General features: G+C 32.8%; 1 protein-coding gene across 1 annotated transcript in view; it reads right to left on the bottom strand.

Annotated features, from left to right (window-relative positions):
• Positions 1–5,495: 5,495 nt before the first annotated feature.
• Positions 5,496–26,048, bottom strand: part of LOC129218120 (mitochondrial folate transporter/carrier-like) — a 70,000-nt gene continuing 49,447 nt past the window's right edge. The window contains exon 7 of the mRNA XM_054852327.1: positions 5,496–5,706. Within this exon, the coding sequence (XP_054708302.1) occupies positions 5,580–5,706 (127 nt within the window). The 3' untranslated portion in view covers positions 5,496–5,579. The remainder of the gene's footprint in view (positions 5,707–26,048) is intronic.

Below are 26,048 nucleotides of genomic sequence, written 5' to 3'. Positions count from 1 at the left end.
GCATCTTAAGTCTTAAGTCTGAGAGTTCAGCACATTTAGTGCAAATATAATCCTCCTCAAAAACAGACTCATTTTCCCCCTTATACAGGCAGAACATATGACATAAATCACAAGAGATCCACCTGTCCCCCTTCCCACTCTTTACCTCTTTCATAATGCATATAACACCCATTTCTACTCAGTGAATATGTTCCAAAAGGCAAAACAGAAAGATAAAAATGCAAAAAAAAAAAAAAAAAACACAGAATAAATACTAAAAACAGCAGTAAATAAACAGAGTTGCTACACCCAATAAAGCACACAAGATCAAAAACCAGGAGATCACCACATGTTAGGCTTAGCTCCAAAAAATGCAAAAACACTTCAAGAATACAATAACAGCAAAAATGAGCCCCCAAAACACAATAAAACTAAATTGCATGATAAAGTGAAGTAAAAAAAAAACCTAAAACTAGACAGTAATTTGGTTTTAAAAACTTCATAATACTATTTCAGGATCAAAAGAATAACTTGAAGTTGCTTCATTTAATCATGAAATTCCAAAATGTTTTACAGGTTTTAAAGCTTAAACCTTTTGAGATTCAGCATAAATATTTTGAACCCTTTTTTAAATGCATAAAAAAGTAAACATGCCAAGTTTCAATACAATCTGAGATTGTGGGAGTTAGACCACATTTTTTGACTGACTTTTGCATTTTTTCTAAAATAAATTTAAGAAATAAAAATATTATTGAAATAATGAATAAAATAAGCAGATATAAAGTAACATATGGTAAAAAATCCTTCCAACATTAAAAATGACTGAAATATTAGCAGGATGCAAAAAGATTGAAATCTCAAACAAGGCATGCATTTTTCGGCGAAACATCGTTAGTATATTTCCCAAACATACGTTTTCGGCAAATATCGCGGAGAATGAAGGTTTGATTGGGGGGAATAGAAAAAAATAGCAAAATGAGAACCAAACTTAATACAGTTTTTAAAAAATTAAGGACTTTTTAAGGATTTTTTAGGGACCTTAATTTTGTTTGATGAAATGAAGGGTTTTTTAAGGAAGTACGAACCTTGGACTGTGTTTGTTGCTTAATAACTTGTTTAATTAAAAGTAAATACTTATTTATCATTCCTTTAACCAAATGTCTCAAATACTAAATGTTTAAGTATATTTAATTTTTTAATATTGTGTTTTGGTTCGTTTTAGAAGGATAAGCAGTCATGTCACACAATAAATTCTCACCACCGTTACCTAAACACAAAAGGAAATTCCTCATTAACACATGGCAGTAATGAAATAAATTTTTTTTTGCATGATACAAGAGAGCCCCCTTGTTTATTTTCAGCCATAGTTAAAGTTGTGAAACTTTTGTCGAAAACAAGAAGATAGAGAGAGATTTCGCTTTAAAAAATTTGTGTGGTGATTCCAACTTCTCACCTCCATGCACTTGAATTTCAGGGATGTAAATAAATATAAAAAAAAGAAGTGAAGATGTTTTCATATGCTCAACATGTGCAGATTGTAGCAACGAAGAAAAAAAAATTTTCCATGAAAAATGTATCTAATAGGCCTATATTAATGGAAAGATCCTCACCCCCGTGAATCTCACCTCCGTGACAGATTTTATCAATGTCATTATTTCTGAGGTGAAAATAACTGATGGAGGGGAAATACATCAATAATAGGCATTCTACCAAAATTATAAACTGCCTCAAATTTACTAAATACTATTTTTTTAACATACATTTGAAACTACTAATTAAGCCGTACTTTAAGAGAGCTTAATATTATATTCCCACTAATCAATAAAATAGCCGATTGTTTCCACAACTAATAAAATTACTACTTTGATATTAAATTGACCTCAATTTTTTAATATTTAAAGTTTTTTTCTTTATTTTAAATTTCCGTGAACAAAGCTTTTTTTTATTTAAGAGTAAAATAATTTGAACATAGCTGGGCATTGTTTATGGTTACTTCTAGTAGGTAACATTTTCATGTAAGAATGAAAAAAAAAAGAAAACAAAAGGTTTTGAAATTGAAAAATATTTGCGTTCAAAAGTTACGTTTTCTGGAGAATGACCTATATATATATATATATATATATTCAAATATCCTTGATATGAAATTGCTTAGCGTGAAATATTTCTTTACATGAAATACTTCTTTAATCCCATGAGTCAACAATCACTTTATAATTTATCGGATAAGATTAAAGCCGATCCACATAATATTATGGTAATATCATAAATAATTATCATAGTCCAGTAAATTTCACGTTAACTAGATTCCACTGCACAGTAGACTCTCATTTTATGTGGGGGTTATATTCCACACAAGTGCTGTGTATATCAAAGTTGCATAAATTAAAAGTATTATATAACAAATTTAATGAAAAATTATTTTGAACACATACACGAGGTGCAGAAAGAAAATATAAATACATAAATAAACTTACTATTTATGAAAATAGCTGGTTATGATAATCTGATCTCTGAATTCTTGCATCACTTCCATGATAGGATTTTGCTTCACCAACAAATCAGAAAGATCATTTATCAATGTCAAGGAATGGCTCAAAACTTTCAATGAGCAAGTTTTTTGTTGTATGTTAGTGTAGTGTGTAATGTCAGTATTTTTGTTGGTTTCATCCTCTGTCAATTCCAAAAGCTTTTCTTCAGTGAGATCTGAATTTTGAGAGTTATTAAACTTAACTTATAGAAAGAAAGAGTTATGGAAACCATCGCAAGAAATGATGGAGTGATCCAAGCTTGCTTTATTAGCATCCCGAAATGCAGTTCATTGCATGTTATCTGCAATCTCAGGATTTAGGGCCTTCAAGAGAGTAAAATTTTCTCTGAGTGCAATGTGTTTTTCCGGGTAAAATCACTCCTCCATGTAAAAGAAAATCAAGTAGGCAATTCTTTAATAATCAACATTTATAATCAAATTCGCATAAAATTAACCCATGTAAAATAAGGGTTTACTGTATATACACGGTGGTAATAAAAGTTATGGAATAGAAAGATGCAAATATACATATATGGTAATAGTGTCGCCTATAAAATGTATAAATGGGCAATGCATTGGTAAGTCTTTCAGTGATTCATATAAAATGGTTTCTAACCTGATTAGGCTCTGCCACACTAATTAAGACTTAGAATGCAGAATAGTAGCTATAGATAGAAGCCACAGATATTCCATTTGTAAGATTGTTAGGGGATTCAACATTGTGTTATGTTTGGTAGCAAAAGAGACCTTTGGAAATTCTTAAAATCAAGTATAGCCTCACACTATGGACCACGCAATGGCCGACCGCCTGCACTTAAGTACCCAGACCAACAATGTATGTGCAGATTTATCGGTGCTGATAGACAAGCAACACTGCATGAAATAACTATAGGAATCAATGTGGGATGAACGATGTATGTGCCTTAAAACAGGGCAGTCAGATTAGGCTTTAAGATATACTCTGGTATCTGGTTCCTTCACAACCAGTACGTACGTTGATTGTAGCATCCGCTTCCTAGGCTCGCGACCATATCGTTGGATCTTAGATGATTGGTAAACTGCGGTTCAAGTTGACTCAAAATTTCAGTTGATAGAGCTGATGTTAAGGTTAGAGAGCTGCTGAGTCCATGAGGCCCAGAACCCAAGTTGTCAACAAGGCATTGTACAAGTTGGTGTTAGCTCCTTATAGGTGAGGGTAGTTTTTACATGTCATGAACTAGGTTCAACTACTTTAGGACTACTTGCCAGACATTTTTATGTACTTCATCAACCCAAATGACTACGGGTTTTTTTGTAGATGGCAGTGCACAATGTTACTTGGACACAACCGTCTGGGGTTGGCTTGAAAAGCATTCTGGATAGTCCCAGTGAATGATTCAGCAACCTAGATCATCCACAACATGTTTATGGCACATAATCGAGAGGCCAAGTCGTGCATGAAATTCCACCCTGGTAATGCTTTCAGAATTATGGACGTCTATAGCAGCAACATGGCACAATATTTTTGCTGCGAACTTCTAAGGACGTGTTGAGTCCATGCCATAGTTCTGTATTTCACCAAACAAAAGGAAGTTCAACATATTAGGACCATGACTTTTGTCACCTCAGTGTGTATTTACAGTGGAGTGCCAAAAATTTGCCAACGTCCAAAATTGCAATACATTCTTTCCGAAACTGATCTTTCAGTAAAGTCATTTTTGCAACAAAAAAAAAAATAATTTCGGAACATAATCTGTTGATTTTAGAACTTCGGCATGTTAAACCACAAAAGCTAAGACATGCTACCAATAACCACCGGCAAGGACAAAAAACTGGCGATTGAAAAAAAAGGGGGAAACAATCGGACACTTTTCCCTAGATTTTTTTTTTCTTTACCGCTGCAAATTGAATCGTCTGACACTTTGTGACAAAGGTACAAAAGGAAGAACGAAAAGTTGCCAAGTGCCGGAAGACAAGCGACTTCTCCTAGTAAATGAACAGTACAAATTTTTTAAAAATATTAATTACTGATACTTTCAAACAATTAATGAACCAATCATGATATTATGCACCCTTGAACTTGAAATCAGTGAATTTAAGGTGTTATTTTGCATTGACTCTGACCCTAATATTACTCCTGTAGTAAACTAAAGTGATTTAATTTCAATATCCTTGTGTGTGCAGCTTGTTTTCAGTAAGAGTAAAAAATTTGATTTATGTTGTGAAGAAATGTATTAAAACTTTCAATAAGATAGTAAATTAATTATATCCCTTTGGGAGAGACATGCATTCCCTCCTCCTTAAAGCCCACTATTGCTTAGCAGTATCTGCCAAGGTTACAAAAAACTGAGTCTCACTATTAGGTATACTGCCAAGCAGGGCTGCGGAGTCGAATCAGACTGATTGTGGGGTAAAGGAGTAGCAGTCTGTCATTTTCCTTCAGAGTATGCAACTCTGTCGGTGCTGCAGACTTAGAGTTGGAGCCAGACTAATTTTAGGATAGAGGTGTCAGCATCAAAGAGTGTCAGCCTCAAATTCCCAGACTCAGAATTGGTCACCCCACACCCTTCCCGACTCTGCAGCCCTGCTGCCAAGTTAGTGCTGCCATGACTCGACTTTAGTGTAGATAAACCTTCAAACACAAAAGTGATTCGTTTTTTTCCCCCATGACTGTAAAGTTCCTCTTTTTTAACTACATTACAAGTGAAACATTGTTCAACTGCTAGCAACATATTATGTTTGTTATTTCTGTATCAAAAGCGTATCAGTAGAATTCTATGAACGTTCTATAGTACATGCATATTTAGCATAAAAAAGGCTGTTGTATTGGAAAAATATTTGGACATGACATATAACTGACAGGCTTTTACTTTTTTTTTTCTTTTTGCAAAGCAATTTGAGCTATATAAATTGTTTACAATGTAGGTAAAGTGGGAAAAAGTTGTTTGATGAATTTCTGAATAATATGAAAATTCTTTCCATAAAAATTTCTTTTGAAAAACTTCAGAGTCCCATAATTCTTTTATTATGTCTAGATACATTTTTAGGATGAAATATTTTAATATGTTACATGCTATTCACAAAGAAAATGATACTATTTGAATAGTTCTGATAGAGCATGTGATGTTTTCTCATAAATCACAAATGTTATAGCTGTAGCAGGAGTTACTTTCAGCAAATTTGGAACTATTCCTTTGTAGTAACCTTTGAAGCCTTCATACCTGCAGAAAACATCCCAAATAAACCAAATTACGAGCCAGAATACGTTATTCTTTTTATTAGAAAATCATAAACAATAAGCATGTTTTGACATAAAAGACACGACTGACGTTTGAAATGTAACGAAAAAGTAATTTATTAAAAGCAATCAGCATAATTTTTTTTTCTAAATGTATGTCACATAATGGTCCCAAATAATGCACATAAGGAAGTACATATTTTATACAAAAAGACCACTGTATGTAATAAACATATAAACATGAAAAGCATAACACTAAAGAACATTGTTTTGCATGAGTAAAATCATTTTCTGCATAGTTACCTACTAGTGCATTTTTTCCCCTCAATTCTATTTTCTTTCAGTTTAATTTTTAATGGTGAATTTAATGCAAAAATATGCTATTTTTTAAAAGGTTTTTAGTGAAACTAATTTTTAGAACATTTTTTACAGCATTATTATTTTTTTCCCTTGCTAAAAAATTCATGATGAGCAACATAATGTTAAGTAACATAAATATTTCTTTGTTCCCACCAGTACAATTTGCAATGATAGACCTTTTTAATTGTACCGTTTTATAACACTGCTTTATATACACATACAGTGGTTCCCAAAAGTGTCCATATACTTCAAAAATTTGGAATAAAACCAAAGTCCCCTAGACTTTTAGACCAAAATTGGGGAGAGACCAAGTTTTGAAAATATAATGGAACATATTCGAGAAGAACTGGAAGTTAGAGCACAAAAACATGACATTAGAATGTAAAGCAAAAAAAAGTATACTGAGCGAAAAGTGGATGACACTGACTTGGAGATCACAAAAAACAAATGAAACATATTCTGAGATGTCTAAAAGCTGTTGTAGATGCTAAATATTAGTTTCATTAAAAAAAAAATAATAATACTATTTACTAAAGTATAAATGTTTTTTGAAGTGTCCGAAGACTTTTGTGAGGCAAAGTTTGATACTTTTTGGTAATTAATTTCTTAAAAAACAAGTTTTATTATTTTTAAACTATTAGCTGCCTCACCCAGTGTTACTCAATCTACTTTGAAAATAAAAGTTACTTCAAATGACGCATGTTTAGCATTAAAATAAAATTAAACAAAATAGCGTAAAATTTTATATTAATGTGCAGAGAAGAGCAATTTTCTGACTCAAAATTTAATTTAGATCCACTGCATTCTTTTTTAAATTCCCCGAGCATCAAAGGACCTCTGTGCCAAATTTGGCAAAGTTCCGACGTAAACAATGGATTTGTATAGTGGAACGTACACACACATACATCCAATTTTTTCTTCAGTTTTGCTGAAAATAGTTTATTGATTGAGATTCTATTACTGAATCCCTTTTCTGAAACATTAATTTAAAGTAATGGATAGAGCCATATTTCACTGAAAATGGGTGCATAAAAACTTTTGAGAGTCACTGTACATATCAGGAGTAAATATTCCAAACTAGAAAGAGAGTTTGACAAATATCAATTGCATAAAAGTAGAGGTTTTTAATATGTTTTATAGATTTTCATGTTTATTTGAAGTTTAATCTTTAGAAGGACTACTTTAATTTGGTTCTGTCATTTTGCAATAGACCCTCGCTCTAACCCTACATTTCCATATACACTTCAAGTACCTACTAGAGCTAGATTGCTCAACTTTAAAACTCATCATATGTTATGTACAAGGTGTCCCAAAATTCATGGTACATTCAACAGAGGCTGATGGAACACAACAAGACTACCAATTAATCACCATATGCTGCCGGAATGCAAGCCCTGAAGTGCAACAGGACAATCAGCAAGAGCAATCCCCGAACCGAAAATATTGAACCCTTTGAATTTTGACCTCTGAGAGTACTTCAAGGTATGAAACACCCATTTCATCAGAAATGTGCGTTACGGCACCTTCACAGCAGAAGGTAAGGAATTACAAAACTCGAAGCCAATTTCACAGAATAATAGAATTGGCCAGGAGTCGTCTGGTAATGTGTTTGCCATATCATCAGTGCTGTAATTGGAGGCAACACCGCCTTCTTCTTCAAAATAACAATAAAAAATAATTAAATTAATTTATGAACATTAAAAAGAGTAGAGTTTGGGTCTGGTAACTTGAAGCTTGACCTTGGATGAGCTAAATAATATTTGGATTGAAAGATAAGCTCTCAACTTGGCACATTGCCAAAAAATGTTATTGACACCAATTGGCATACTTTATCTCTATTTTAACAAATGGAATTATTTAAGCCTCAGTGAAGTGGAAGTCAACTTATCAGAGCCAGACTTTAAATCTACAAAACAAGTAACAAATAGCATTTGGTGGAAAAATAAATCGACACAATTTGGTCGAGTATAGTGAAACCTTCAATATTAAAAGTCAAAGTAAATTTTAAAAAGCATTTCTAAATGCTGATGTATAAAAATGCACTTTAAAATAAATTTTCCCTGATGGGATTTCATATAATGAACATTTCTTTCAAATGTACAGTCATTAAATAAGGAGAAACCAATGTAAGAACATTGGTCTTTAGAATGATTATTTCTATGATCAAGTAGCAAGTTGTGCATAGTCACGGATTTTTGATTTTGACTTTTTTACACGTAACCATACTTTTTATCGGTTACATTCTGTATTTCAAATATTTTTCAATGATTAGAAATATTATGTATGTATTACAAAACTAAATAAAATTAAAGTAAATATAAAATTAAACTAGCTACTCAGCATTTAACTTTATGACATTTGAATGCTCTCTCTTGAAATCATCTCAGAGTTTCATTAAAAAAATTTTTCAATTTTTTTTCATGAAGTTTTTACTGAAAATAAACAGATTTATGTACTAGCCTAAAAGAATAAAAAAAAGAGAAAATTCCATTATCCACAATGACGCCAAAAGATTACAAGTTTCAAAATGTAGACATCAGATCCAGGGGCATCGTGAGCGTAAATTCTAAGGAGGGTGAAACTTCTCAATTTGCGGATCAGAACTCAACATTTTGCTGATCGATTAAATATGGGTATGTAAATGCAAGTTCATACAATGGAAAAGGACATTGGGCATTTAAAAATTGCAATTTTCGAAAAATTTGTCGAGCCGAGCCATTACATAAAATTTGCCCAATAAGGAAATTTTTGGGAGGTCACAGTGATCTCCCATTGGTGTAACCCTAATCAGATGTGTGAAAACGGCACACAAAAGAACAAGGATTTGTAGCAACAACACATTATTATTTCTGCAAAAATATTTTTTAAAGAGGGAGAAATACTTTATGCAGAAAATTAGAAAACAGAAAATTTAGACCTAAAAAAATGAATTTGGCAAGTATAACTCTGACCTTTTTTTTCCAAGACATTTTAGAGCAACTATGTGATGCATAATTCTTTCATATAGGCACTCTTTTTTGTCATTATTAAATTATTTGTGGAACATTTGACTAATTTCACACAAATGTAGAACAATAGAAGACTTTATTTTTATTATACAAGTTTTAAAAAATGTTATTAGAAACTTTCAATATTTTTTCCACATATTTAAAATAGCCTTCCAACTGTAACACAAACACACACAACTAGTATTTCTTCCTTTTATAGCATTCATTATGTAACAAAAAACTTAAGTCGTTAGTACAATTAAAAGTATTTGAAATGTAATTGAAACTTTGTGATTACACATCAATCATCCTAAACAAATGCATGAAATAATCTTAACAACATTTTAAATAAAGTCTGATTAACATGTAATTATAATGCATAAGTTCATTGAGAATTTTTGAAAGTCATACATACTCTAGTTTTGCCATCTGCTTAGAAATACAATACATTACAGTTATGACTTTACACCAGTACATAGTTAAGAATTATGATGAACATTTCCAAACCCATGCAATGTAAGCAGTTATTGTTTTGTAAATGCAGAATACAAACGGCTTTCACAAAGAAGTACCATCTACCAACTAACAATTCATACAATAAAAAAGTTATTCTTTGAAGCAGGGGTTCCCAAACATTTTTGATTCGCGACACGCTTTGAAGAATTAGCATGAAGGCACCCTAGCCTGTCTCTGTTACATTGGTACCATGAACATCTCGCGACACCCCTTGTCTCTACCTGCACCTCCATAGGGTGCCACAGCACTAGTTTGAGAACCTCTGCTTTGAAGAATCAATGCATTTATTGGTAATAAACCTTTGTTTTTACATACTTATTACATAAGTCACCTTTTAATTATTTCTGATAATAATGAAAATTTAACAAGTCAACGCTTTACCTAAAGTATTTAAGCATTATTAGTAAGAAAGTTCTGAAATTTAAGAACTAAGCTAGCCATATAAAAGTATTACATGGACATTTATCAAGATTCAAGCCAAAATAACCAAAGAACTGAGAAAACAATTTGGGAATGATCATTAAGGTCTACTAATACAATGACAAAAACTAAACCTTCAGTCATCAAACATATGTGAAGGAGATGTCTTGATTGGGGATAATGTGCAAAAACATTTTCCATGTCCTTTGACTTGAGTGCCAGAACTTATTGCTGGAAAGGATGTACTTGAGCCCATCATATCAATTTTTTGGGGGGAGAGGGCAAAAGGATGGTACTCAATGCACATTATATCGAAAAACAATAAAAACTACGCTCAAATATATATAAATACATTGATTTCTCAAAGCCAGGGTGCAGGGGCAGTTGCTCTCCTGAACCAACTAAATGACAGACCAATATAGGATAAGCTAGTTGAGGATTAATGTGAGCTACTAAAATAAAAGACTCAGTGTGATACATTAATCCATCAATTCAATGTGATTTCCCTTCAGGTCAGTGGAAATGACTTGAAAAGTTTACTGATCTAGAAAGTTCAACTGATTGAATCAGCTTGGAAATTTGAATCCAGAAACAGCAAAGGTTCAACCACAAATTACCATATTTAGTCCACCATAAAGAAAATGAACTTTGTATCACTGAGTCAGTTTTGAGTATCTATCTGAAATCAGGCGTCTCATATTTAAATTTCAGAAACAAAAATAGAGAACTACTCCAAATAAGGAAGATCTTTTGACACTAGTCAATTCTAAGAAATTTAGTTTGTTGTGCATGGTTACCCTAAAAATTCAGAACACCACCCTGCTCCTGGCTACTGTGCCAGTCGCAAGCAGAAGGAGAATGCCAAGAAGAGGCAAAAGCAGATTTTACCATTGAACGGAATTCCATAAATTTTCTTTACTTTCTACTAAGTTGCCTCAACGTGATGAGAGGGTGACACTAGGTGGAATGTGTCATGTATATCAGGAGTTTTTCTCATGGTAGATTTATCAGTCCCCAGTTAACATTAATAGCCCTCTTAAAGATATCTGCACAGTTGTTTGCTACAACTTCTTCCAGTAGGCTCTTCCAAGTGCCTACAACCACATTGAAATAGTAAATTTTCATGATTTCAAAATTAGCCTGAGCTTAAAAAAACCACCTGAGGTCTAACCTTCAGTAAAAAGTTTAGCCGATCAACATCCTTCATTTTGATAAATGAAGGATGCAACAGCACTATGCAACACAAAAAATGCATCCGGCTCAAAAATAGCTATTTCTAAAGAGTTTTGCCTTGCTAAACACAAAAATCACCACAGAGTTGAGATTAGCTCTAGTTTTCAAGTTATAGAGCCAACTAGGATAGTGAAATCTCACTAATGCTCTTTTTTAATGGCAGATAGAAGCACTGTCACAGAACTGGCTGTCTTCTAAACTTCAACCCCTGGTTGGGATAGAAAATCTCACCACATAAAACCGACATAAGACTTCAAGAAATTCAACAGGGTGGCGACAGGAACTGTGAAAAAAAGTTCCCTGACTTTTCCCTGATTTTCCCGATTAAGTTCACCAAATTTCCCTGATTTACGTTACCAATGATAATGGTTTTCTTTCTTTGCTTTACTTGAAATCCATTGTATGTTTGTATAAAATGCAGTATTTTAAACGTTCGAAGTTATGTAAAGTTGTTGAATTAAAGATATGTTTTAAAAAGATGCTACTTTTTTTAATGAAATGGTTAAAAAAAACAAGACTATTTTTTTGGGGGGGGGGATAACCTACAAAACAGTATAGTAAATTTTTATACAATGAAAAGATTATAGAAAATTAAAAAAAAAAAACTTTACATCCAGAAACCACTTAGCATAAGAATTTTAAGAAACTATTAAAATTACTTTTAAAAACATATGTATTTATGATAGAACTAAAAAGTAATTGAAATTATTTTGACCTAAGTTTTCAAACAGTATAGTAATTGTTGCAAGAATAACAAGTAATAGTGAAATAATAGAAGTAATGCAGTTATTCTTATATAACTAATTGACATATTTATGCAAAACAGATGAAACCATTTGACAAACATTCATAGGGAGCTTTTCTCTAATGAAGAACATAGGTTTTTAAAGAATGAATACAGCATTTTAACAATAAAAAAAATAAAGATATTTGCTTAAGTACACAAATTAACTCTATTTCAAATGATTTCAGTATGTAACGAGAAAAAATCCTCAATTGCTTTTGTAACAAACAACTTTGAAATGCAAGGGGGGAAAATGAAAAAAAAAGCAATTAGTTAATTTCAAAATATATAAAAGAAGAATACAACTTGGTTATAAAGTTAAAGAATCACTAAAGTCTGAAGAAAAGAAAACCTTTATAATCTGCGGTGACAACAAATAGTATAATGGCAAAGGTTTTTTAATTGAAAATTCAATTTTAGCAATTAAATTAAAAACGCGAAGAAGTAATAACTTTCAAGCTTTTATCAGTATTAATTCAAAAACCAAAGATTTCTTTTTGAAATCGTGATTACAGTAAACTAATTACTTCGAGACAATGGAATAAAGGCAAACGAGCTAAGGCATAATTGAAGGCTTCCTCTTTGCCTGTATGGTTGTTTATTTTACGTAGCATTGAAAGGGTAAAAGGAAATTTCAAGCTATGTAAAATAAACAACCTAACAGACACAAAAGCAATCTTAGGAAGTTCATCCTGTGGTTAATAAGTAAGATTCAATACTTTGACGTTGAGGAAAAAAGATGCACAAATATGCAGCAGTATAATCGCACCTCATTAATTTTACTTTTTTTTTTGAACAGATAATTGGCGGAAAATGCATAGGGAATTAAGAGTACTTAACTTTGTAAAGCAAAAAAAAAATTTTCTTCAAAAAAATCAATTTTCCCTGATTTTTTGTTATTTTTTTCAAAATTCCCTGATATTTCCCTGACTTTTCCCTGATTAATAAAGTTCCCTGACTTTTCCCTGATCTCCCTGATTTCCCTGATCTGTCGCCACCCTGTTCAAATTCTGGGAAGGGCCCAAAATGAGCCTCTAGTAGATCCAACCATATCTGCTACCACACATGCTCTTTCTGCTGGAAATAATGAAGAACTTTGTGAAAGCTGTGAACAAAGATGGTTTTTCAATACCTAAGAAGGAAATTTCGGAAAAGGAAGATATATTGAAGCAAAAGTCAAGGAGGGAATTTCTAACAGCCCTTCAAATATGTGCAGTTACAAGAATCAGTTTTTGAAAAATAATAGAAAGGAAGAAAAAAACACCTAGGAAGCCTTTAAGGGTGAATTACAAATATTTCTAAGCAGCAAAGAAGACAAGAACTTAAAGCAGTTGGTCAAAAAATTGAAGTTCTGTGACCATTGATGAATGATATGGGAAGCTCTATTTTTTTCATTCCCTCCAAGATATTTTGCATGAGTGATGAGCATGAGGTTAGGTGTCACGAAAATATCTTTACAATGGAATGTTGATTGCAGGGTCATTGGACTGAGATAATGCTCAATAAATCCTGCTGAACTATTACAAGAGATGGTCCTTCTTTGATGCACAAAAAGCAATCGAAAATGAAGCGTTTACAGCAATATACCAAAAGCAACTACTGCTTTCGGGAAAATAAACATTGTTTAATAAAACAGGACCTATTTAATAACATTTATTGCATAGGATTCTTTTTCTTTGAACCTTACCTTCAAATTGATGTGTGGTTGTTGTGTTAATTTGGTTGCAAGAGGCTTATACAAGAGCCCCCATATGCAAAATTTTAAGGGGGGGGGCTCAGATATTTTCCCCATGGTTTAGCAGGATATTTTACCCATAGAAACTGATTTCAGTACAGATTAGAGTTATTAAAGTTTGACATTTTTAATGAATTATCCATTAACGGCTGGAGAAGAAATGTTTTTACATTTTTGCAAAGAAAAAGTACTGAAAGCAAGGAAATTCTAAATTCTATTTGGCTTGAGCCCCCTTTGCCCCCCTACACGGGCACCATTGGGCTTATATGAAACAATCAACTACATTACTATGGCAAAGTAGTTGATGATCCCTCCTCCTCCTCCCCCACCTAATTATAGAGAAAAAAATCTGAAAGTTTTTCTTCTGTCTATAAAATAAAACTTATCCGCAAAAGAAAAAAAAAGAAAAAAGCAGTATTTTTTCTGATAAAAAACGGCACCCATACTAAACTATTGATTTGTGGAGGTGTTGAAGAAATCAGCTGTTAGACTTTTAGACAAGCTGGAATGACGGATCAACCAGCTAATTTTCTATCATGAAAACACTTGATTCTAAATAGAGCTGAGCCTATTAAGGTCAATCTCACCCAGTAAATCCTAAATAAATCCAGTATATTCTTTTAAATAGCTCACTTTCACACCAACATTTCTTGACTGCTCAGTAGTTAGAGCACTGGTCCAGAGGATGATGTTTAAGTTCAATATATACCTAAAACGCTTGAGTTGTGGACAAATTCAATCTTGTACTTCATCTTAGTGAAGCAAGTTCAAAGACAAAGGGCACTTTCATGTAAAAAGTATGCTTATGCATAGTACCCTCTTGTGGAATAAAAACTAATTTAATTGTTTACATCACAGCTTCTACTCTCTTGCTTTCCCCAAGATGCAGAATATTGTCTCAAAGGAATTTACATATTTTTAAATAAATTTAACAACAAAAATAACTGTATACCAGTGGTCAGCAGTAGAACTATATTTGTGGCTTGAGTATTTTAATAGTATTGAAAAATTAGCTGAAATATTACCATCACCTTTAAACAATTCTTTGCACACATAAAAATGCACTGCAGATCAAATTAATATACTGTTTGATCATGAAATAGGACACCCAAACAGTTCTGCATATGGCAGGAAAGGGATGAATACACTTATGCAATATGTATCACATCAGGGGCGGCACTAAGGATTTCGAATTGTTAGCCAGTAAATTAGTCAAATTTTAAAAGTGTTAGCTAAAGACTTACTAACTGATTTTAATGTATTTTTATCTGTCGAAATATTTTATCAGAGAGTGAAGTATAATTTGATTTTTGAAAATCTTTTGAGGATAAAGAGGAGATTTTTTTAATGGAAATTTCAGAGAATTTTCTGTTTGGTAATAAATTTGTCAAATAAGATTTTTTTTCGCTGAATTTACGATTTTATCGCAGCGGCAAATGCTTAACACAGTCCCTGTGTATCTTCACAACTATTGGATCTACTTATGGTAGTGAACTCTTTATTTTTAGATTTAAACATTATAAAAAAAAAAAAATTAAGAGGTACACCTAGTGGCGAAAGACACAAAAGTTACTTGAAGTTCATAGAACTACTGAATATTTAACAAAGCTTCAACCCTGCAGCAGAAGCAGAGCAGTGCTGCCATGTACATCTCATATTCTTGAGAAAGTTTGCAGACTGTTTTTCAATAGGGGCAAGAAAATAAAATTTTTTAAGAAAAAAAATTTAATTGAGCAAATGAAGCTTGTTTTCTGGAATCAACTCTGCAGGCAACATGTACTAGTAGTTTTTCGTCTATCATATTATTTCTATGCATGTTTTTCTGCTGATTCAAATTTCACAATTAACCTAATGTTTGTCTCCTAGATTTTTTTCTGATTTCAAATTTGCCTTGCAGATTGCTGCAAAAATTCTGCTTTTGAAGCCACAACAACATTGTGCATCTACTCAGTCTCAAAAATATCTCGAATACAGCATGCTTCCATTTCCATTATTTTTTTACACCCAATTTGTGCTTTTAGCAAAGCTATTTCACCCACTGAAATTAGATTTCTAATTATAAGGTTTATTTTGATTAGTCATAAAAAATGTTTCATCATTTTCTTTAAAACATATGTTCTGTTATTACATGTAATTACCCATTTGTTTTCAAAATGCATATTTTACAGAAAATAATCAGAATATAATTTTCACTTACAGTACCCATGTAGTACCAATATTTGGCTCTTCAAAAGTCCTAGTTTACCACATCTAAAAACAAATTGCACTTGACTCCTAAAAGATTGTCCAGCTTTAGCCTACCACTATATCCAATGAACCTCTCAGAGCAAGCACAAGATGAATGGCACAGAATGTCTTCAAGAGCAGAAGGCATGGCTGTTGTAATAGGACGCAGATAATATTTCTGTGGTGCTTTCTCCTTCTTTGTACCATCAAAAATGACACTAGCTTTCCCATACTTAAAGTGACACTTGCAATACACTGCATTGCTGGCATATTTCCTTGAAGCTTGCAGATTATTATCGGGGAAAAAAAAAAAAAAAAAAAAAAAAAAACAGGATCAAGAAGGTATCTTCCATTTATAACATATATGACACCAGCTGTTTGTTTTGTGATGGTGGATGGACCTTTTGCTTCAGATAATAACTTAAACAATACAGGGTTTCTTTCCGTCTGAAACCAGATTCATCGAATACTGATGGAAGATCAGCGCATAACTCTTGCTAGAAGATTTTAGCAGTTTGTTATTCCATCTTTACTGTTCATACCATTCGGTGTAAAAGATGGTTTGGGCTTACACATCTTACAGATAGTAACTACTTTCCTAGAGACATAACTGCATATCTATTTTACAAAGAAATGCCACTAAATTTTTTACCTTCTATATCCTTTTATGTTATTACTCCAACGTTAACCCTTACAGGTGCGGGGCATTAAAATTTTAGAAATATAATAAAAAACACAATGGATGGGATAAATTGGTTATCTGGACATAGATTTTACAGTCAAATTTTTTTTTTAATTCACCCCCTCCATCTCGGGGTGGTGTCCCCATTTGTGACCACCGCCCTCCTAGAGCAGAGATTGTTTTCTGAAGTGGTTATGCTTACCACGTATGACAATTGGAGTAATTTCAAATATTTTAAGCTCTTAAGCATTTTTACTAATTATTTCAATAATTTATGCCGTTAAGAATATTTAGAACACAAAATTCAATATTTTTACTATAAAAATTCAAAGATAAAGATGAAGTAAAATTCAAGAAAGTTCATATAGATTATATAAAATTATCTAAATAAACAATTTAAAATGTTAAAAATATTTTTGGCACGTTGTTCTTGCTTTATGTGCATTCCTTTTGTGCTATAAAATATTAAATGAAAAAATACAACTGTATAATACCATTTACAGAAAAAATAATATCAAAGCTGATAATAAAAATAGTATACAACTGTCTGGTAGGAAAAGCAGATCTCAAATGTGTGCAGGCATGGACCTTCAAATTCACCTGTTCTGGGTCAAGAACCCAAAATAAATAAACAAAAGCCCATTGTAAACTATTCTTTTGGTCCCCCTTTTCTGAAATGTATCAAATTACATCTTTCACCCACAACAGTGCGATCAATGCTCTAGACGGGCGGTGTCCACATTTGGGGGACACCTGGAAAGCAACTTTGTTTATGCATTCAAAAATGAACTCGAATCTTTTACAAAATTATGATTGATTAGCTCAGGATTCCTGAGGGAAAATGGTTGACTAATTTAGTTTATGGTGTAAATTTTAAAATCTTGAAAAAAATATTGTATTTGAGCTTGAAAATCGAGGTATTTTGAACAAGAAATTAAGACAACAAAAAGAGTCATATTTAATAGTGCTGCCATCTGTGTGCATTAAAGAGAAATAAAAGCAACTAATGCAGCGATTTTTGGAGTTTTAAAGAAAAAACTTTTTTTTAAAGAAATTTTCAAAATTGGTGTCCCTTTTTGTGACCACCGCGCCGGAAAGGGTTCAAGGCCTCATCATATTTCATCAACATTTCACCTTTTTATCAAAGAAATATCGAGCAACACAACTACCAACTTGAGTCAATACAAATAGAGAGGGAAGAGCAGAATTTAACATTCTACTGTGTTGTATTGCTCATTGCTCTCATCAAGACTTCTTCCATCATTGAATAACTACAGGTTCTGGATCACCTAATTTTGTCACTGCGTTGGATCGTTGGGTAGCTGATGTAACATTTTTATCAATTTTTTTTTAATCGCATAATGTACTCAAAAGTTTCAGATAGTGTTGCAAGTATATGTGCGAATATTTAGCATAATTCACATAGCTGGCTGCGTAAAAGAGAGATGGCTAGGTGTTTGCAAACAAGGACCCCCACCGACTTAGAGGGTGCAGAATTGCAGCATTACCCGTCTCACTGTTGCAATTTCGGTTTATCCTCCCTTACGATGATGGAAAAAGATTATAGAAAAGTTGAAGTAAATTAGTTAAGAAGAAGGAGGGAAACTTCAATCAATTTGGACTTTTTTTTAATGCCGCACAGGGATTTTGTTTTAGATATCACTCCAGGGCTCTAAACAGTTTGATAACTACAGTCACTACTAAATTGGTTACTGAGCTTGCTTAGATCTTTTAGAGTTATCCTTCTGACATTACTATACCATGGTGTAGCATTTTGTATTTCGGAAAAGCTTAAAATCAGAGAAATTTTTCCGTGAACTTCACTGCAATCGTTGATTTTAGAATGCAAATTCAGGGTGCCCTCACTCCCCCCCCCCCAAGGGATGGTGCACCCCTCAATTGTGATGGAGTACCCATCCAGAATAAAAGCCCTCAAAAAAGAAAGAAATACTCCTTGAAAAAACTGCCTTAAAAATTCCAATGATGCAATCTACGCCATGAACACCCCCCCCCCCCTCCACCTGTGCATCTTGATTAATTAGCATTATTTTCTATGAGAATTAATTATTTTACTTTTATAGAGTGTGGTTTCTGTGACTTTAGAGTACTTTTTTTAAGTAACAGAAATTATTTTTACTAAGTGCTGGCACTTTTTACCCCTTCTTGCTGGAAGGGTAAGAAGTAATTTGCAACAGGTTTCAACTTTTTTTTTTTTGGATGTTTGGGTTTGGCCACTTTTGGCCTAATTTAACTGTACTATATATATATATATATATATATACAGTGGTGGACAAAATTATAGACTCATTTTTTTTTTCTTTTGTTTCAATTACAACATGACTCAGTTTTAATTATTTTCATTGAAGTAATGATGAATAGTTGAAGAAATAAGTTCTAAAATTAGTACATCTTATCAATTAAATTAAAAAATTCATAAAATTAGAAAATTTGCAAATTTAATATTTTATCATTACGTGAAACCTGGACAAAAGTAAAAACTCAGAGGTAAAAAATCCAGGATTACGAGAAAGTTTCGTTCCAAAATGTTAATTTAACGCCATAGAATGAATAAATGTTGCCATCAGTGATTGCTAAAAGGTTTGTTTTTGGAAATGAATGAGAAACTTATAACTGCATCGCTGGACAAAATTATAAACTCATTTTTTTTTTTCATTTTTTCAATCATAATTTAACTCAGTTAAAAAACGTTTTGTTCCAATAAAGATAAATAACTGACTAAATACTCCTAAATTCAGTATAACTCATAAACTTTATAAAATAAATAATTTAATTAAAAAAATCTCAGCTTTAATATCTTTATAATACATGAAGCCGGGACAAAAGTATCAACTAAAAATTAAGAAACTCTGAAGTTTGGTAGAATTTTATTCAAATACGTAATCATTTCATAACCAAAAATGTACCAATGCTGAATAACAAAATTACAAACTTACAATACTGCATAAACACAATTTTAAGTTGACAAAATTTAAATTTTTTTTTTTGAGTTTAATTAAGTTACATTTGCAATTACTTCAGTAAAACAAACGCATAGATTTGGGAAAATGTAATTTTGCTATTAACATGGATAAATTGAAAAAAAATCAATATTTGAAATGTTTTAAAAATTAACACTGCGTTAAATCTAGCCATTCGTGTAAACTACAAACTTTTAAAAACGAGTTGGGCCCCAAATTTTCTGAATTACCTCGAATATGCGGCTGGGCATGTAGATTGCACAAGAGTTTCCAACAGCTGCAGTGGCATATGGTTCCATCACTGTAAAAACAATTCAGAAACGTTCCTGAAAAATAATAGGCAGCTGAGGTGCCCAATTTCTGCCAGTAACATATCTCGCAAAAACCAGGACCTTTTTTCGATAAAATTCAGTAACCTTCCTGAAAAATCCAGAAATCTTCCCATTTAAAGCCAGTCTCCGGAACTTCAGAGTAATCTTAGGTAGTGATAATATAACAGTTTGGCACCTTCTTGACGAATCAAGACAGTTGCAAAAGCGGCCACAGCTAAGCATGAATTGCAAGTATTAAGCATCTGGCTTGATTGCAATTCTTGCAAAGCTACGTAGTCCATACTTATTTGCCCCCTTTAGGAGTTGAATCAGCATGGACGAGCCGTAACCGACCGGAAACCGATACACTTTATAAGTACTCTTAGTTAATCTTTAAACTGGGAGCTAAAATTTTTTTTTACAACAGAGAGGAGTCTGCATTTGGACAACTTGTAGCAATTCAGGAAACTTTTTGACAATGATACTTGATATTTCCAGGAAGTGGATAAAAGCCATTGAAATCCCGAAACGTTACACGGAAACACTCAGGAACGTTTCGGAATTTTTTTACAGTGATGCTGAAAGTGTTGCCCTTTTTAATTCCTCTGTGGTTTGGTATTGGTGCCGAGCATGATAAACTTTGCGAACCGTGGTCCCTCAAAGATTTTCAATCGGATTAAGATCCGGACTACGAGCTGGCCATTTGATAACTTTGATACCCCAGTGCTTGACCCATTCTTTTGTACTTTTTGCTGTGTGTACACTCGCGTTATCTGGCTGAAATAACCAGTTACCCCCAGGAATCAGATGAGCAAAAGGTAAGAGATGATCTTCCAGTATTAATTGGTAATCTTCAGCGTTCTATCTTCCATTAAGAAATGCCAACCCTGCTTTACCATGCTGAGAGAGTTATTTATCTTTACTCGAACAAATTTTTTTTTAACTGAGTTAAATTATGATTGAAAAAAAAGAAAAAAAATGAGTTTATAATTTTGTCCAGCAGTGCATTTATATGTTTCTCATAAATTTCCAAAAACAAAACTTTTAGTAATCACTGATGGCAACATTTATTAATTCTATGGCGTTAAATTAACATTTTCGAACGAAACTTTCTCGAAATCCTGGATTTTTTACCTAGGAGTTTATACTTTTGTCCAGGTTTCACGTAATGATAAAATATTAAATTTGCAAATTTTCTAATTTTATGAATTTTTTAAATTAACTGATAAGATGTACTAATTTTAGAACTATTTCTTCAACTATTCATCTTTACTTCAATGAAAATAATTTAAACTGAGTCATGTTGTAATTGAAACAAAATAGAAAACATTTGAGTCTATAATTTTGTCCACCACTGTATATAACGTTTTCTAACATATATAACGTTACTTTGTATTGGCACTTGAAATGTTAAAACAATCTGGATTACATGTTGCTTTAAAGTTATCAAGAAAATGGGGAAGAATGAGTATTTAGAATGTCAAAATGAGAATACAGTCTAAAAGATTTTTCTAGAGCAAATAACAGCTTTGCAGGGCTTGTACAGCAAACATTTTTGAATATGTTCCAGAGGATAAAGCAGTTGCCATTTATGCAAAATGCACAACTACACTGGTAATCACATTGCTGTGACAATGGCATAAGAAATCTGAGATAGCCAATTCGTAACAACGATCTCTAGGAATATTTACCTGCAGAACTAGGATGGAGAGCCATTGGGAGACAGGTCAAACAGGCAGGTCAAAGTCAAACAAAAGTAGTCAGCTGGCTAAATGTTAGTCCTTATGGGGTTGATAGACTTCGGCGCCAATTTCAAAGCCACATATTCAATATCCAGGAGGTTCAGCCAAGAATGGTCAATGCCTTCAACGAGCACCAATAACCAATATTTAATGTCACGGGAATTCAGGAATCGAATTGCTACTTCGACTCATCTCAGATTCTCCCTTGCTGAAGCCACCAGAAGGTTGGTGTCAATGTCAACCATTTGTAGAAGGCTTCACAAAGGGATCTGTATGGGAGGCCACCAGCCATTTGTATGCCGTTCACATCACGTCATAGGAAGAACCGTTAGGAGTAGACCTGATGACAAAATGTCCATTGGACACCTGATCAATAGAGGGCTGATCTCTTCACAGATGAGTCCAGGTCTAGACAGCAATATTCGACATTATTAAGTATACCTAGAACCCGCTATCATCCGTCAAGCAATCATGAAAAAGATGCATACGTAAGAGGCAGCATCTGCGTTTGGGTTGGAACCTTTTTTGGTGAACACAGACCTTCATATCTTTCCAAGGGGAACTGTGAATGCTCAGATTTCTAGAGATGACATCCTTGATGTTTATGTGGGCTCATATGCCAGAGCAATAGGTGATGCTTCCTGCTACAGGAAAACAATTCAAGACCACACCTATATGATTACCTTCATCAGGCAACAATTATGCACAAATGGAGTAGCCAGTATGGTCCCCAGACTTGAATCCTATCGAGAATGTTTGGGATGCTTTAGGGTGATGTCTAGCTGCTCTTAATCCATGTCTTGCTTATACTGCTTTGCAAAAGCAATGGCTCTCATTTCTATGGAATTGATAAATCCCATAATTAACAACATCACACATTGCTGTATGTGTTGTGTTGTTTCTAGAGAGGGACTCATTCCATATTGAAGGTACTTTCTTCATAGCAAACTGACACATTAGAAGTTTATTTTATACATGGGCTTATTCATATACTACCTTAATTGTCTGGTAATTTTTCATTACGTTATTTTATTCGTTATTATGTGCTGTAATATTGTGGGTAAGTTTTTTAGAATTCTATATGTAATGTTTTGAGCAATGATCACTTTTGGGATATTTCCTTAATTTAAAATAACCAGTGTGTATAAAATTATTAAATTTTAGTTTTCAATGTTTTAACTTAAGTTATTTTAGTGCTTTTACTACAAAATAAATATTTGTGTTATGAAGATATTTTTCCTCAACTCTTTTAAAATAAACGGATTTGCTTTTCAATCTGTACTATAAGAAAACTAATAATAATTGTATATATGATGCAAATTTGATAATATTGTAATTAAACTAGGAACCCTAGAAATTCTGGAGGCACAGTTTCTCAAATGCTACATGTAGGATCTGATACTATAACTATTGATTACTGAACACTCCGATGTTAACCATTCAGTTACAAAATGATCAAGCAAAGGGTTACATGTTAAAGGAAATATTTAACATTCAGCTAAACTGTTTTGCATTCCATCACTGATACATATATATTTACAAATTTACACTTTATACACATAATCTCAAAGAAACTCACACATAAATTTCATTTACTAAAGAAAAGCTTCATTTTTACACACACACATACATTTTAGCACATAATGCAAGTTACGTCAAACGGTAAAATTTCTTTAAAAATGGTATATCAAACCAAATACAATAGAATGATTAAAAGATTTGCATTTAGTTATAGCTTTTTCACATATTTTATATGTAAGCATTGCTCTTTTTACTTTGAACTTTGAAATCAATCATGATATTTTATATTGCCATATACAGCTAGGCATAATCTTTGATGGAGAAAAAGAAAAAAAGGCTAGTTCTTATAACAAGAACATAAAATCCAGTTATGTACACATAAATTATTGTTTAACAATCAATATCAACAAACACTTAACAGACATATAGTACATATAAAAGCTTTGTATTACTTTTCTTAAATAAGTATGTATCACCAATGCACCTAATTATCTTTTATTCTTCTCATTTTACTTCAGATTAGGCTTGATTTATATACAGACATTTGAACATGTACAGAAAGATTGCACTGCATCACAAGAATATATTTTTCGAAGAATTAAATCTTCGCAAAAGCTTTTAGCCCAACAACAATTCATCAAAATAATACAAAATATCACAATTCAGTAGTTTGTAATAGTTTAGCCCTGAATCAGCATTCAGAGTACTTATTGGGAGTGTGGACAACATAGTTTCAATCATTTTGAAATCCGGATATAGTCTGGCTCTGGTAAAAAGATGCTTGATCTTGGATGAGCTCATTTATGTTTTGATTAAAAGAGGAGAAATTCTTGGATTATCAAAAAGTCAATAATCATTATTGAGAGCACAAACTGGCTTCCTTGACCTCTATTTTGACAAATGGAATCTTTTAAGACCAATTTATCAGACCCAGACTATACCAAAAAACAACTCAAAATGAAAAAAAAAAACAAAAAAACAAAAACATAGTTCATCCATAAAGGAGAACAGCTCAATATAAAAGCATGATAAACAACAAAACATTTAAAAAAAAATTGGAGAGAATATATATGACATAGTTAGGTTTCTTACTGACATGCTAGAGTATCTAATACCCTGAATTTGAAAAGTAAAATGTGAAAAATGAAATTCCACATATCTTCCTTTTTAGTTTCCATTTTTATATTGCTGTCAATAATAATATTGCTACAACTGTCTTTAAGAATTTTTTTCCATGTACTCTAGTAATAAATATTTTTATAATTCTGAACTTTTATCAACATTTAAAAAATTTTGAGACCCTTTTTTCCTTTAAAGAATCCATATTTACCAGGATGACAGTGTGATTAGGACCCAGAATGAGTAAGACTCAGTGGCAACCCTGACAGTAAAATAAACTGCATCTGAAGTACATATACAGTAGGGTGGGCTGAAAAAACTCATTTTTTTATTTCTAAGTTGTAATAGCACGGAAAAGTTGCAAATTATCAAGACAAATAAAGGAAAAAAATAATTATGGAAATCGATTGACATCTTCCGTTTGCGCATGGGGCCTAAAATTTGACAAAATATAATTAAAAAAAAACATCATTTTTCAGATTTTTAAATTTTTTTTAATTAGATGTTTTCTTAATGTAATAGTTTGTAACGTCTTTAAACAGAGCCTCAAAACATTGTGTTTAAATTTGGTTTTGATCAGCTAATATCTTTCGGTCACATATGGGCCCCAAAATTTTCCAAAATAATGAAAAAGTTAACATTTTTGTGGGTTTTCAGTATTTGATGAATAATCAGCATTTAAATATAATAGACGAAATATTTTTCTAGTCGAACTGAAAATGGGATAGAAAAAAAACTGTCAGGTTCAGTCAATGTTTTCTGGTAGCGCAAAGCCTTAGAAACTCTTGTGCACAGACGTTGGACAGCAATCCAGACAACGTCACTCGCCTGGCTGGGGACGCTCTCCTCCATGCTGTCCCCGCCTTCCTAGAACCACGTTAGCTGTCTCCCAACATTATTTTTTCATTCTGCATGTGTCAGTAGTGATCTCGGTAAACTATTACTTAGTTCGATCTAGCTGTTTTCATTCTGCAACTCTTGTAGTTTTCTGTCCTGATATATGCCTATACAATGGGCAGTTTGTCTCCTCTATTTCAATGAGTTGCTATTTTGCCACAAGTTTAAGCTCTTGGATGGCAAGACAACTAGCTAAGTATGTCTAAAGGGTTGATTGGTCTTGGTGAAAAGTTTGTTGGTTGCCTGGAACATTACTTTCAAGCAATTCCCAGTGCACACGCAGACTATTAAACCCTGCGTAAAACTTGTCACGGTAGTCTTAGGAAGAGTTTGTGAGCTGAATTTCAAGACGGATTTATAAGAACCACCCTACTGTCCAGATCATCCATGCCTAACTTCACCAGCAAATAGGTCTTCAGAGTCAGGGATTGAGTCACTGTCGATGTGTGATTCGATGTAGTCATCGTCACCGATTTGTACCAACAATGGGGAAGAACATTCACAGTACATCCAGTTGACCATTTCTGAGTATTCTTGCACATAGAAGTTTATATAGCTCTTTTGCATGAATGTTCTGTTTCTCATCTTGGATCTGTATTTCTTGAATTCAAAATTCTTGAGCCATGAATAACTTTTCTGGGTGACCAAAAAAAACCATTCCGTTCGATCGCAGGGTTGACAACACAAAGCAAAAATTTTGGCAAGTACCTCATATATTGTATTGCTTGGTAAACAAGTTTTGGGCCGTCTTAAGATGGTTTTATAGAAAACCACATTGGCATGAATGATTTCAATATAAACTATACTAATTCTT

This window comes from Uloborus diversus, chromosome 3, assembly GCF_026930045.1.
Source record: "Uloborus diversus isolate 005 chromosome 3, Udiv.v.3.1, whole genome shotgun sequence".
NCBI classification, from domain to species: domain Eukaryota; kingdom Metazoa; phylum Arthropoda; class Arachnida; order Araneae; family Uloboridae; genus Uloborus; species Uloborus diversus.
Note: the sequence above shows the minus strand (reverse complement) of the source record. Positions and strands in the feature narration are given on the sequence as shown.